This window comes from Myxocyprinus asiaticus, chromosome 29 (assembly GCF_019703515.2).
Source record: "Myxocyprinus asiaticus isolate MX2 ecotype Aquarium Trade chromosome 29, UBuf_Myxa_2, whole genome shotgun sequence".
Classification (NCBI taxonomy): Eukaryota; Metazoa; Chordata; class Actinopteri; order Cypriniformes; family Catostomidae; genus Myxocyprinus; species Myxocyprinus asiaticus.
In genome coordinates, this window is record NC_059372.1 from 13,492,423 (window position 1) to 13,507,985 (window position 15,563).

Genomic DNA, 15,563 nt, shown 5'->3' on the forward strand with positions numbered 1-15,563 from the left:
CCTTGTCCAAAAAGAACAATTTGTAGCATTGATGGATTATTGTGATTGGACAGCTAATAATTAACGTCAGAAAAATGCAGTCGTTTAAGTAAACTTGGAGATATTAAAACGATTCGACAATAGAGGTCACTGTTGCCCCAAACATTGCATATGTACAGTTGTATCCTTCTAATTGGTCATTTGTACTCATGACAGAAAAGATCTCGCAACCCAGCAGACAATGATCTGCGACCCACTTTTGGTGATTGAGAAACCCTGGATTAAACTACTGGAGTCATATTGTTTACTTTTATGCTGCCTTTATGTGCTTTTTGGAGCTTCAAAGTTGTGGTCACCATTCACTTGCATTGTATGGACCAACAGAGCTGAGATATTCTTCTAAAAATCTTCGTTTGGGTTCTGCAGAAGAAAGAAAGTCATGCACATCTGGGTGAGTAAATGATGAGAGAATTTTAATTTTTGCGCGAACTATTCCATTAAATTCGAACAGAAAAAAAAAAGTTTATAGTTTCAAACATCATCGATGGCTGTTTGTTTGACAGATCAAGAAGGTGCAAAACTGATGTGACTGTGACTTGAATACCAACAGTAATGTTTTTAATTATGGTCTTATTACTATTTTGTTACTTTTGTAGTTGTAATTTTATACGAAACATCTTGAAAGCTTCAATAACAGTCAAACGACACAGGCACAGGAGGAGAGGGCGTATGAAAAATGTCCACAAGTTACCTGAAAATAAGCTCAGGCACTTTTAAAATTCCAGCAGTGTTCCGCAAGCTCCGCTTACGTCACCACGCTAGGGCGATGATGATTGGCCGGCGGGTAAATTTGAAACGCAACACATCCGGATAAACCTTGTTGGATAAACCGGTGTGGTGCTGTTCTCCCTTGAGAAAATTTCTTTTCAAGATATTATCTTCAGTCACATCGTTTCACACATAAGGCTGGACGTCTACACACAACCGTAAGTGATATTACACGGTAGTTTGCTTTTATGAAACACAGTTTTTTAATTTTTGTGTTGAATGACGAGTTGTTTATCTGGTTGCCATGCTGAGGAAACGCAGTGAACACAAAGTAACGAACGCTGATATTTATCGCTAATACGATACCTCGATAATATAAATCGTCGTTGTTCATCATTGAACATACTGGGGTAAATTTAGGGACTGATGATGTTGTCTGACTCGGCCGTCTTACGAAGACCCCCAAAAATGGGATTAGCCCTTCGATTTTTCAATCAATTGTTTTTGCATCGTTTTGGAAAAATTATGTTACATTTTTTTGTAGATATTGTATGTACATTTTATAGTTATAATATTGCATTCATAATTTTACGTTAGCGAAATTTTGCATATTTTTGCATTATCATATTGGCCACGCCCCCAGATATGAAAAGCCCCGGATGTCTTCTTTAGAACTTACAACATTGGCACGTTTAGGCTCATAGATATTAACAATATTATACTAGTGGGAAACCAATGTTGTTGTTGTGGGTTTTGTTTTTGTTTGTTTTTTTCTACAATGGCCGATACCGATATTTAGAGAGCAGGGTGACCGATGTCATGCTGATAAATGCATGGTAAATTAGATATACGTCAAATTGCTTGGAAAACAAACACTTGTTTTACACCAAACATACTTAAAATTCAAAACTGACATTAAACGAAATAAACATTTATGTTAATCAGCCATCGGCTAATGCTGATAATGTCAAAATGGCCAAAAACTGTCTTGTTTTATCAGTCTATCACCCATGTTTACTACAGTTGACAAATTAGCTGCTGGCAGCTAAATAGGTTTAATTATCCTTTCTCGTTATTTGAAGTTGTATATATGGTTTATATTTTTCTGTGATGCAGGAGATGGAGACTGCTGTGCTGAATATTTACAGCGTTTTTGAAAATCTGCGGGCGCAGGTTGATGTCCTCAGTGAGAGCATTGAGCCCCGTAAGTACCTGCCTTCTGTGGTCAAAACATTTGAATGCCTTTTTTGCTTAACAATAAGTAAATGCCTGCTGTTGTAGTGTAATGTCTGAAATCAGTCAGTCTTGTACTGAATATCCACTGTCATGTGGTTTTGTCTTGTTGTCAGAGTTCATTCAGATGGCCCTGAACTTTGAGGACTCTCGTCGCAGATGGCTGCGACTCGAGCAGGAGCTGAACGCATGTAAGGAGTTTCTCACCAAGGCTGAGACTGAAAGAGGGGCACTGGAAGTCAAGCTCAAACATGCCCGCAACCAAGTGGACGTAGAGATCCGTCGGAGACAGAAAGCTGAGGCTGATTGTGCGAAACTGGTTAGTTGTTCATATTTGATATGGAACCTAGAAAGAAAGTTCTGTTGTCATGTACTCACCAAACTCACCTCATCATGTTGTTCCAAACCTGTATGACTTTTCTTTATTCATTGGAATACAAAAGGACTGACAGTCTTAGTCACTCATTCACTTTCACTGTATGGGAAAAAAAAATGCAATGAAAATGAATGTTGGCTGAGGCTGACATTTTGGCATTGATTGGATATAACCTGACATTTCCTTATCCCTCTTTGCAGGATCGTCAGATCCAGCTAATCCGGGAGCTGCTGGTGTCAGAAGGTTCAGGTAACAGCATCAAATTAAATGAGGAGCAACGTTCGGCCCTGGCCTTTCTGAATGCCCGTTCCCAGAATCACTCAAACCTCAACACTAGCCGACGGTGAGAGAAGGCCTCCACAGTATTGTTTTTACCGTAATTTCTTTCTGTCTCAAAGCAGTCATAATGCATCTATTTCACTTGACTATACAGGATCTTCTCTAAATGGACATTAATCTGATAAAAGACAAGATAATTAGTTCATTATTGTGACTGAATTATGTTGCTTACTGCCGTAAGCTCCAACTTGTCTTGCCTTAAAGGGATAGTTCACCCAAAAATGAAAATTCTCTCAATTTACTCACCCCCATGCCATCCCAGATGTGTATGAATTTCTTCTGCAGAACACAGATTTTTGGAAGAATATCTCATCTCTGTAGGACCAAGTGAATGGTGACCAAAACTTTGAAGCTCCAAAAAAGCACAAAGGCTGCATAAAAGTAATATATGACTCCAGTGGTTTAATCCATGTCTGCTTTAGTTATCTAATCGATTTTGGGTGAGAGCACACCAAAATATAACTCTACATGATTTCAAGCTTGATTACACTTCCTAGCACTAGAAGCATGTGCAGAACGCTCGATGGCGCTAGGAAGTGTAATCGAGCTTGAAATCATGATCACCAAGGAGACTGCTGTTGTCAAGATTTATTGTGAAAAAGGAGTTATATTTTGGTCTGTTCTCACTCAAAATCGATTGGAACGCTTCAGAAGACATGGATTAAACCACTGAAGTTTCATGGATTAGGTTTATATTGCCTTGATGTGCTTTTTGGAGCTTGAAAGTGTTGGACAGCATTCATTTGCATTATGTGAACTTCCAGAGCTGAGATATTCTTCTAAAAATCTTTGTTCGTATTCTGCTGAAGAAAAAGTCATTTTCTTGGATAGTATGAGGGTGAGTCAATGATTAGAGAATTTTCATTTTTGTGTGAACTATTCCTTTAATTTTGTTTTCAAAATTTGTCTCTTCCAGACTGACCACCATTGATGAATCGGCCTCCATCCTGTCAGACATCAGTTACGATAAAACTGATGATTCCTTGGTATGCCTCATTTTTTTCCGTTGTTCGAAAAGCTATGAATAATTTCTATGTTCATTTGTCAAACATGGTTGGGAAAGGGTGAAACCTTTGAAAGTCAACATGAAATGACCATCACAACATATTTTACATCTGTAATGTGTTGTATTTATGAATGAAACAGAATATTCCCAAAATTGTATCCATAGGATATGGAGGGGAGGGGTTGGAAAATAAGAGAGCTTGGCAACGGAAGTTATTTTAGAGGCAGAACAAATTATTACATTTTGAAGAAAGATTACAAATACAGCCTTTTCTTCCTTTGGGATAATGTGTAGCGATGAATCATTTGAAATAAAACCAGGAATGTGTTTTAAGAAAGTACAAGGGGTCATTTTTGATTTTATGTTGATTTTAAAGAAAATCAATTCAATGTTTGAACTTCATTGTGTTAGCCTCATTGTTTATTGATTTATTTTGTGCTGGTTTTTAATTTAGGACTGGGACTCTTCTGCAATCAGGACCGTTCGTCTTAAGAAACGACAAAAGAGAGTAAGTTTACCAACAAAGCCATGTTTAAACTAATCCCAAAATGGAATCAATATTTGATAATTTAATCTACCCCAATATAGCGCTCCTCCCGAAACCACACAGAAGGTCCCCCGGCTGCTGCCAAGAGATCCCGTTCCACCGGCCGCACTTCTGAGAAAGTAAGAGCAGTTTACATAAGCAGATGACTGACTGCTTAATATTAGGGATTGAGTCTCTTCAGTGTGAAAGCTCCCTACAGGGTTTTAATGTTGACATTAAGAGTAAAAATGTTTCAGTTGCTTAGTGAATAGTCAACTTCTCAAACTTACTCCACTGTGCTCTCTGCAACCACTTAAAGTGTGGATATTAGTAGGTGTTATCTTCTCAATACATTGTTGATGTTCCATTTGATATTAAGTCTGGCTGATACAGCTAAAAATTGCATGTCAACATTTTTCTGTAGCCTTTTGAAGATATTGTGTATATTTCTTAATATTTATGGACTTGCTCTGAAATGGCTCAAAAGTGGATTCAAAATGTTTAAAGCAAGAAGTAAAATACAGTAAATATCTAGTTAATCACAAACAAAGCCTGTTTTTCATTTTCACTAAATGAATGGAAAATGCAGTCCAATATTACAGTACATAATGATAAACAGTATAATTTATATATATTTTATGCTAAAATGTATGGCAAAATGCCATGCAGAGTCTTCTGTGAAAATTTGTCGCAAATGAATCGGTTCATCAATCATCATTCAATTAATCAAACTGAACATCTGTCATTACATGCACAACAATATGGTAATAACTACCACAGATCAGTTTGTTAAAGGAATAGTTTACCCAAAAATGAAAATTCAATCATTTACCCACCCTCATGCAATCACATTTGTGTTGATGACTTCTTTCTTCTGCAGAACACAAGCTTTTTAAAAGAATGTCTCCACTCTGTTGGTGCTTTTAATGCAAGTGAATGGTAGCCAAACCTATGAAGTTCCAAAAATCCCATAAAGGCAGCATAAAAGTAATCCATATGACTCCAGAGGTTAAATCCATGTCTTCTGAAGCAATGCATTGACTTTGGGTGAGAAACAGATACATTTTTCAGTCATTTGTGACTATAAATCTCCACTTTCACTTGTCAGAATGTGAAAGTGGAGATTTATAGTAAGAAAAGGACTTGAATACTGATCTGTTTCTCACCCACACCTATCATATTGTCTCTGAAGACATGGATTAAACCACTTGAGTCATGTGGATTACTTTTATGCTGCCTTTATGGGATTTTTGGAGCTTGAAAGTTTTGGTCACAATTCGCTTGTATTATATCGATCTATAGAGCAGAGATATTCTTCTAAAAGTGTTTGTGTTCTGCAGAAGAAAGTAAGTCATACTCATCTAAGATGGCATGAGGGTGTTAATGATGAGAGAATTTTCATTTTTGGGTGAACTATCCCTTAAAGAAATGACAACACACAAAAAGTGTTTACATGACATTTGAAATCATTGTTTTATTCTTAGCTTTTGACGTCAAAATGTAAAGTGGCATGTGCACAACACTCTGGATAAGCTAGTAAGGACGCCGGTGTTTACATGCAACGCGAAATCTGCAAAAATCTACATCTTTCGATCGTTTTCCGCTTAAACCATTTATGACCGTACTCTGATAAAAGAACCTTGTTTAATGTGTTTACATGACCTTATTCACTGTCGGGGTAAGCATAATCGGTGTAAGATTGAACATGTAAACGCACTCATACTCAACTGTCGCAAGACAAGGAAGAATCGTTAATCTAATCTGATGATGCAGTTTTCTGGAAAATTAATGGTCAAATAAAAAGCACATTAAATCATGACCGTTTTACATTGCCAGCAAAATCACTGCCAATATTTAATGGAAATGTTAAATACCACCCAGCCATAATTTTATACCACCCTGTGTTTTTCTTAAATGATTGGTTATAAATTGTTTTACAATTAATACATTAAAGACGCATTATTATCAGGGTAATGAATCTCTGGTGGCAAAGACCACAGTGACGGTGCCCACAAATGGAGGACCCATTGAGGCTGTTACCACAGTGGAAGCTGTTCCCTACTGGACCAGGAGCAGGCGAAAGACCGGTAAGCTTACTTCAGTACTGCAAACTAATTATTCTCTTGTGAGAGAGCTGGTGAAGTTAAATTATTCTAATGTGCAGAGTCATTGATTATGTGATTTTGTTATTGACTGAAGAATTATGCGCAGGCTACTGTGTGTGTGCTTATAAATATGCATTGCAGTGAGCCATGATATGAGATTACAGAAAGAAAGAAAAAGGCTTTGTTGCATTCAACAGAGTCAAAGATTAATTTGAACCATTTGAAAGCATGGTTTGCAGTATGGATGTGCCCTGGGGGGGGGGGTAAAAAAGGTTTAAAGTGCTTGATTTCGTGAACTAGATGTTTACCCGCAATATTATTTTGCAGTTCTGCACTTTTGAATGTGTAGCGAGGATTGCCCTGTAACACTCCGGTTATGTTGAAGCATGTTATTCTGTGTTCAGGTTGCGCATAAGCGTTTTTTTCTTACTTTGATAGTTTTGTGCAAAAAGATGTTATATTTATTTGTAGAATGTCAGTTAATCACCATTAGTGGTTGACTGATATGGGCTTTTCAATAGCCGATACCGATATCTCGATAGCAGGATGGCCGATAAACGCTGATAAACATAATACAATTTAACAACAGCAAATCAGATGTGCACAAAACTTCTGAAGTTAAACACTTATTGGCAAAATGGGCAAAAATTGGCCGATTAATCGGCTTGACCGATATGTTGGTCTACCACTAGTCACCATATTGAAGAGCTGCGCTTGGGGTCCATATATCCCTCTTAAATGCAGCTGATAGGGGTCACGTGAACATAACAGAGCCTAATTAGACATTATTATGCTTAACTAGTCGTTCAAACAACCAACAGACTAGTCGATTATGAAAATAATTTAAATACATTTAATTTTGGGTGTTTTAAATGAATCACTTGTTGAATCTCCAAACCAACTCTTTAATTTTTTTTTGGAGGGGATTGCTTTGCATACTTATGACAAACTGTTTTACTGTTGTTTCTCTTAAACAGCCCAAGCCTTTGCATTTCTAATCATCTTCTGCAGTAGTAAGCAGTGTTTTCTCTCTTTGTTCTTTAGCTGGTCAGGAGTGGGACACTGCTGACACTGATTCTGTTCAATCTATGGATGTGTTCAAGCAGCCCAGTCAGCCCGATGGAGGTTACAAGGCAGAGCCCAGCACTCCCCAGGGCAACGGAGGCTTCCGTCTGCATGAGTTTGTCTCCAAAACGGTATGATGTGCTGCAACTATACACTTTTCTGGTTTACATTGCTCTATATCAGTGGTTCCCAAACTGGGTGCCGCCAGGACTGGCTAGGGATGCCACGAAATTTCTGCTCAGTTTAATATTTTAATAGCCACCTGTTAAAAGTACCGGCAGTACTGAGTACTGATTCAATTCCACATCCACGGGCTGTTTGTCTACAGCCGGCAGCTTTTTAAACGCTCACATGCGAATGTACGTGTGCTCTGTATAGAGCGCTCGTTTCCCGTGCTGAACACAGCTGTGCATGTGAATATTTAAATGCACTTATTGACATGATATGAATGTAAATGCAGACATTAATGAATTACGAGAGTGTTAACAGATGGGACAAAAATCTGTGCTGTCTTGGCTCTATATTAATGCAAGCCATTAATGTATTATGTGATGCAGACAGGAAAATCTTATGTATCAAAATGTCCGATCTGTGTGATATGTAAATACAGCCTAATAGATGTGCTTTAATAGGCCTATTAATCAAAAAACAATAATGACAAGAAAAAGAGAAAAGCAGTCACTGTCCTTGGCTGGATAACTTCAGAAGCTTTAAGCCCAATAAAACCCAAAATTTAAGTTGAATTACTTTTTTTTTTTTTTTTTTTCCATATCACAATTTTTAAATGATTACTTGCTGTTGTTCCTAAAACACTTACTCTGTTCTCTCTTTTATGGCTCTATTTTATTACTAGCTCTTGAATAATTACTTTAAAAACTTGAAGCAATGTTTGGAGAAACACCTGAAGGCTACATTAATTTAATTTGTTAATATTTATATCACTATTAAACTTTTTAAATAAAGGTGTGTTTTCAATCGCATATTTATTTTTTCAGTGGTTGGGTTGCTGTGGAGGAAAGAACACTATATAAAAAAAAGTTTGGAAACCACTGCTCTATATATATACACTGAACAAAATTATAAACGCAACACTTTTGTTTTTGCCCCCATTTTTCATGAGCTGAACTCAAAAGATCTAAGACTTTTTCTATGTACACAAAAGGCCTATTTCTCTTAAATATTGTTCACAAATCTGTCTAAATCTGTGTTAGTGAGCACACTTCTCCTTTGCCGAGATACTCCAACCACCTCACAAGTGTGGCATATCAAGATGCTGATTAGACAGCATGATTATTGCACAGGTGTGCCTTAGGCTGGCCACAATAAAAGGCCACTCTAAAATGTGCAGTTTTATCACACAGCACAATGCCACAGATGTCGCAAGTTTTGAGTGAGCGTGCAATTGGCATGCTGACTGCAGGAATGTCCACCAGAGCTGTTGCCCGTGAATTGAATGTTCATTTCTCTACCATAAGCTGTCTCCAAAGGCGTTTCAGAGAATTTGGCAGTACATCCAACCGGCCTCACAACCGCAGACCACGTGTAACCACACCAGCCCAGGACCTCCACATCCAGCATCTTCACCTCCAAGATCGTCTGAGACCAGCCACCCGGACAGCTGCTGCAACAATCGGTTTGCATAACCAGAGAATTTCTGCACAAACTGTCAGAAACCGTCTCAGGGAAGCTCATCTGCATGCTCGTCGTCCTCATCGGGGTCTCGACCTGACTGCAGTTCGTCGTCGTAACCGACTTGAGTGGGCAAATGCTCACATTCGATGGCGTCTGGCACTTTGGAGAGGTGTTCTCTTCACGGATGAATCCCGGTTTTCACTGTACAGGGCAGATGGCAGACGGCATGTATGGCGTCGTGTGGGTGAGCGGTTTGCTGATATCGACGTTGTGGATCGAGTGGCCCATGGTGGCGTTGGGGTTATGGTACGGGCAGGCGTATGTTATGGACAACGAACACAGGTGCATTTTATTGATGGCATTTTGAATGCACAGAGATACCGTGACGAGATCCTGAGGCCCATTGTTGTGCCATTCATCCACGACCATCACCTCATGTTGCAGCATGATAATGTACGGCCCCATGTTGCAAGGATCTGTACACAATTCCTGGAAGCTGAAAACATCCCAGTTCTTGCATGGCCAGCATACTCACCGGACATGTCACCCATTGAGCATGTTTGGGATGCTCTGGATTGGCGTATACGACAGCATGTTCCAGTTCCTGCCAATATCCAGCAACTTCGCACAGCCATTGAAGAGGAGTGGACCAGCATTTCACAGGCCACAATCAACAACCTGATCAACTCTATGCGAAGGAGATGTGTTGCACTGCATGAGGCAAATGGTGGTCACACCAGATACTGACTGGTTTTCGGACCCCCCCCGGACCCCCCAAATACAGTAAAACTGCACATTTTAGAGTGGCCTTTTATTGTGGCCAGCCTAAGGCACACCTGTGCAATAATCATGCTGTCTAATCAGCATCTTGATATGCCACACCTGTGATAGAAGTCTTAGATCTTTGAGTTCAGCTCATGAAAAATGGGGGCAAAAACAAAAGTGTTGCCTTTATAATTTTGTTCAGTGTATATACAAATTACGCAATTTTAACAAAACCTCATCTGTCTAAGCCAGCTTTACCTTGACGACCAGTTTAAAAGCTTAAATCAGTACTTGCATCCACAACATTCAATTAATTCACAGAAAGCAAGATGCACATCACAGATGTGCAAGATACACATTTACAAGGTCAGCGAATGTAATTTGTTGTGACAACACAGTACTGGCACCGATTGGGCAAAAAGAAGTTCCTTCAGATGGCCTGAAGAAAAATTAGATGCAGTTTGCCTTAATTTAAGGGCTCTCTTTTCTTTTTCTCAGGTGATCAAGCCAGAGTCTTGTGTGCCATGTGGTAAAAGGATCAAGTTTGGGAAGATTTCTCTGAAGTGCAGGGACTGCCGTGTGGTGGCCCACCCTGAGTGCCGTGAACGCTGCCCTCTGCCTTGTATTCCAAGTATGGCTGGAACTCCAGTCAAAATCGGAGAGGTGATTTTATGAAGTTTTGACATGGTTGCATTTTAAGCAATTGAGTGTTTGTCCCCATTCTAGTTCTGTATTATGTGCTGATTATTGCATGTTAAAATAAGGCTAATGTTGGACTCTGATTTATTTCAATGTGTCAAACTGGTTCCCTGATTCTGGTGTGTTGTTCATAGGGCACCCTGGCAAATTACGTGTCCAGCACCTCTCCCATGATCCCTTCACTGGTGGTGCACTGTGTTAATGAGATTGAGCAGAGAGGCCTACATGAGGTGAGTGGCTGAATTCAGCATATTTTTGGCCTTGAAACAGGAAAAACAATGATTATCTTTATATAATAGAACATAGGACAGTAAAGGAATATTTCCCCCCAAAAAGAATATTGTCAGTATTTACTTACCCTTATGTCACTCTAAACTAGAGGTCAAGCAATAGTGGATTTTGCATATACGATAACAAAGGTGTTGGAAAAGACAGATAACCGAATAATCGTTTGATAGTTTTTAAAATCTATTTATTAGATAATAAATAATATAAATAATAAAGGGCACAGACATAGAGGCTACAAGTGTCAAAAATGAATAATATCTCAAATGCAGTTTAATAACCAGAAAAATGTCGGAGGATTTTCTCTATAAATTAGCCTAAAATTCACTTTTAAACTTGAATAAAATGTAAGTTATTTCAGGACATCTGGATTTCACCACATGAGTTTATTATTATTATTATTATTATTTTCTTTTTTCGGATTTTCTCCCCAATTTGAAATGCCCAATTCCCAATGTGCTCTAAGTCCTCGTGGTGGCAGAGGACGAATCTCAGTTGCCTCCGACGTCTGAGAACATCAATCCGCGTATCTTATCACGTGGCTTGTTGAGTGCATTAACGCGGAGACATAGCGCATGTGGAGGCTTCACGCTATTCTCCGCGGCATCCACGCACAACTCGCCACGTGCCCCACCGAGAGCGAGAACCACATTATAGCGACCACGTGGAGGTTACCCCATGTGACTCTAACCTCCCTAGCAACCAGGCCAATTTGGTTGCTTAAAAGCACCTGACTGGAGTCGCTTGGCATGCCCTGGATTCGAACTTGTGACTCCAGGGGTGGTAGTCAGTGTCTACTCGCTGAGCTACCCAGCCCTATTATTATTTTCAAGATAAGAAGTTTGAGAAACGATGCATGTGTGTGACACATTTTCATATAGTCACATTTTTCTTGGCATGCCCTTGCTTCAATTTAGAACACTTATCTAATCAATAATGCTTTTGCATACAAAATATCCATTGAAGTGAAGTTTAAAATATGGATGAATATTGTCAGTGATGAAAGATTTAGATACAGCAGTTCCCCACGAGATATCAGTGACTGTTTTTATTTCACCTTTTGAGGCTGCTTTTCTGTAGAACCAAGTTGGTATAAGTGTAGAATAAAAAAAATTAGCAAATATTGGCATAGATTTTTGCAGATAACTAGTTATCTGCAACTTTTGGCACTGACTTATCAGTTGAACCGATATATCGGTCTACCTATACGAGTTTCATTCTTCTATGTAACTCATAATGAAGAATGTGAAAAGTCTTCACAGCTTTGTTATATAATGATAGTGAATGGTTACTTCGGCCTGTCGAGCTCAAAAAGGTGAAAGAAAAAAATAATAAACTTAGTAAAAGTGTGCCCTCTGTGTTCTGAATACCTGTGTATCAATATCGCAGACTGGTCTATATCGAGTGTCTGGTTCTGATCGAGTTGTAAAGGAACTGAAAGAGAAGTTCCTGCGTGGAAAGGCCATTCCTCTGCTTAGCAAGGTGGAAGACATACATGCCATCACTGGTCTCCTCAAGGACTTCTTGAGGAACCTCAAAGAGCCCCTTCTAACCTTCCGTCTCAACCATGCCTTCATGGATGCTGCAGGTTTGTGCTGGTCTATGAAAGTACTGTTTTGAAGATGCCACATTTTTCCAAGTACAATAAACAGTAATTAGTCACCCTGTTCTCGTAGAGCTGGCTGATGATGACAACAGCATTGCATTGATGTATCAGAATATCAGTGATCTGCCGCAGCCCAACAGAGACACTTTGGCCTTCCTCATCATCCACTTGCAGAGGTAAATAGCACACTTTGTCTCTGCAGAACCTAGTTCAGCTATCTTGGTTCCCTTGCCTGCTTTGTTACCTGTGCTACTTGCTAAAAGTTGTTCACTGCAAAAGCCAGATTGACCCGATATTTAAAAGTTGGCACTTTTCTTGGTAAGCAATTTAAGCAATGAGACTTTGAATACATTGAACTTGAAAGTTACTGAGTTTGACTGGTATCTTCTTCAGAGTGGCCCAGAGCACAGACACAAAGATGGACATCTTCAATCTGGCTCGAGTGTTTGGACCCACAATAGTGGGGCATGCTGTGCCAGACCCAGATCCAATGACCATTCTGCAGGACACAAAACGCCAGCCAAAAGTAAGTGCCCATGGCTAAAAAATTTTTTTTCTAGTTTGCAAAAACTTTTAAATGTTTATATGTACATTTTAGTGGAGCTACAACTATTTAGATTACAGTCTTTTTGATGTGATGCTGAAAAGCTCTGTTTGACTCCATTTACTTAATACAGTTCATGGTCTTATGGTGAACAATTTATTCCAAATAACAATTTAAAAAAAATTCTTTGTAATCTTTCATCAAAATGGAATTACTTCCTCTGCCTCAAAGGAGTTTTATTTTTGGCTGAAATTTTTAGTAGTTTACTCTAGAGGTAGGCTGATATATATCAGTTTTACTGATTAATCTGTGCCGATATTTATTTTTTGGAACTATTGGTTATCAGAAAAAAATATTTGCAGATTAGTATTTTTAACATTTGTTTTGACAACAATAAATCAATTTTTAAAAACCATAGGCCAATTAATTGGTAATCGGCCCATTCCACCACCTTAGTTACCGTATCGGCAAAATCCACTATCGGTCGACCTCTAGTTTGTTGTAGTGTTTAAATAAAATGCTCATTTGTTTTCAGGTGGTTGAGCGTCTACTGGGTCTGCCAGTGGAGTACTGGAGCCAGTTCATGATCAGTGACAACGACCAGGCTCACAATGATCACATGATTATTGAAAACACCAATGTCCATGCCACTCCTGATCAAAAAAGTAGGAATTTCACATCCAAATGTTAAAGCCTTCAACTTTTTATAACCTTAAATGATTTAAGAAGCTATGATGTTTTCTCTGTGCTGTAGCGACTATGTTTGGGCCCCTCACGACCCCAGACCAGCAGATGAGCAAGACTCCGTCATCCAGCTCTCTCTCCCAACGCATGAAAAACGCAACACTCAATGCAATCACTCCAAAGTATGTACAGCCCACAGATGTTTACTGTAGCTCATTTTGTTCACATTCTATAGTGTAATAATCTAGTGCTGAAGGTACAGTGTCTAGAAGGTAACCTTTCAGCTCTAAGTCTCGCAAGAGTCTCATTTACTGTTACTAAGGTTAGGATTTGATTTAGTGGTAGGGTTAAGGTTAGAGTTAAAGTGGAGGGTTTCTGTGGGACGGTAAGTAAACAGTGTGTGAATGTTGCATGTGACTCTTGTGAGACTTTGGGCAGCCGGATGGTTACCTTCTGTTTGAGGAGTGGCGAGCTAACCATTTTGAACATCGGTCCCTGTTTTCAGGTTTGCTAGCAGGAGCAGAGCTGCAGTTGGTGTCCCTCGCCAGGGGAGCTTCTTTGCTTCGCCTCTTCTGAAGTAGCCCTGAAGCGGTTTACCTTCTCATGGCTTACGAGTTTTTCTCTTTATTGGGAAACAGCTGCAATATATAACATTATCCTACTTGCATATTTTGAATTTGATTTGTCCACCAATAATGGCTTCCAACCATTTTAACGCTCCTTTTTATCTGTTCAGTATTTTCTAGTAACATTTTGTATTTTAGTCACTTTTTAAATGTTTTAATGTACTGTTAACAAACTCAACCAAAGGGATAGACTGATACAAGCTCTTCCATCAGTCCATGAATCCTCATAAAAATAACAACAGGAACCATGTCAGTTTGGGAGTTCTTTATCAAGAAACCCAAACCTGACAGAACAAAAAGATGATTATACTATGTAAAATATTTGTATGTAGTGTAATCTGCAACTGTAATCTTGTGCTTTACATGAACCCACAAGCCAAATCTCAACATCTTCGAGGGTTCAAGGCCATAGTGTCCCTTCAGATTTAGCTATTTTAGAACTCTGTATTTAAACTCATTTCATGTTTGATGTAATATGGATTTAGGTGTTAGAATGTGGAAACTGAACACTTAATTTGTGTTTTATGTACGCTTGTGCTTTGAGCCCTCTGAGATTTGAGAGAGTAGTGATTCAGGACCGTATGAAGAAATTTAGGGTTTATTACTATGCAAATTGTGTACAAAAACACTATTGGTTGTTGTGATAGGGCTTTTTATTTTTACTTTATTTTGTCTTGAGATTTCATGTCTTTCAGCTTCATGATTATGTTTTTGATCGTAAAATGTCCATATTTTCGTAGATTTGGCTTTTATTACATTAATTTGTCACTATGCTGTTTTGAGCTCCATTTTATTGTATTCAAAACTACCATATTTAAAGTATGTATGGTGTTCTCTGTGAAATGTCATAACGGACTTCATATACTTTGTCCAATTTGTAAAATGTATACTGACTGGAAGATTTTCATTGTATTAAGTCATTTCCTTTCAATGGAACAACTCCAGAATGGAACGGTGGAAACTGACCAGTAGTTGTATGCAGCACAGACCTGTCAAGTCTTTTTATTGTTTAAAAAGGGCAACCTTTAACCAAGTGGAACATTGATTGGGGTTGATTTATCAATTCCATTAGCGATTCCAATAAATTCATCTTGAGTGGTGTGGTACTTTCGTAAGGCTTGTGCTGTTTGTAAAATACAATAATTTTTTGCAAGTGATTTGTGTCTGTGTTTTTCATAATGAAATGCATTTGGGGTTTAGAGGTAGACTGAACCAATATTATTTGTGCAGTCCAACACATGTTCACATTTAAAGTACAATACAAAATCGCTGAGAGACAAAGTGTGCCCAATGTTAAAAGACTGGGTAGGTGAATTAATGGGTAA

The 15,563-nt window shown here is 38.7% G+C and overlaps 1 protein-coding gene across 1 annotated transcript; it reads left to right on the forward strand.

The window, feature by feature from the left end:
• The first annotated feature begins 847 nt into the window (after positions 1-847).
• Positions 848-15,395, forward strand: LOC127419902 (rac GTPase-activating protein 1-like). The gene is made up of 17 exons (XM_051661714.1): positions 848-965; positions 1,864-1,951; positions 2,097-2,299; positions 2,557-2,699; positions 3,612-3,681; positions 4,156-4,209; positions 4,290-4,367; positions 6,197-6,314; positions 7,377-7,528; positions 10,293-10,457; positions 10,628-10,723; positions 12,168-12,366; positions 12,455-12,560; positions 12,778-12,910; positions 13,464-13,593; positions 13,683-13,794; positions 14,118-15,395. Exons 2-17 carry the CDS (start codon positions 1,867-1,869, stop codon positions 14,191-14,193), a joined length of 1,920 nt encoding a protein of 639 aa, XP_051517674.1. The 5' UTR covers positions 848-965; positions 1,864-1,866; the 3' UTR covers positions 14,194-15,395.
• The last annotated feature ends 168 nt before the right edge of the window (positions 15,396-15,563 follow it).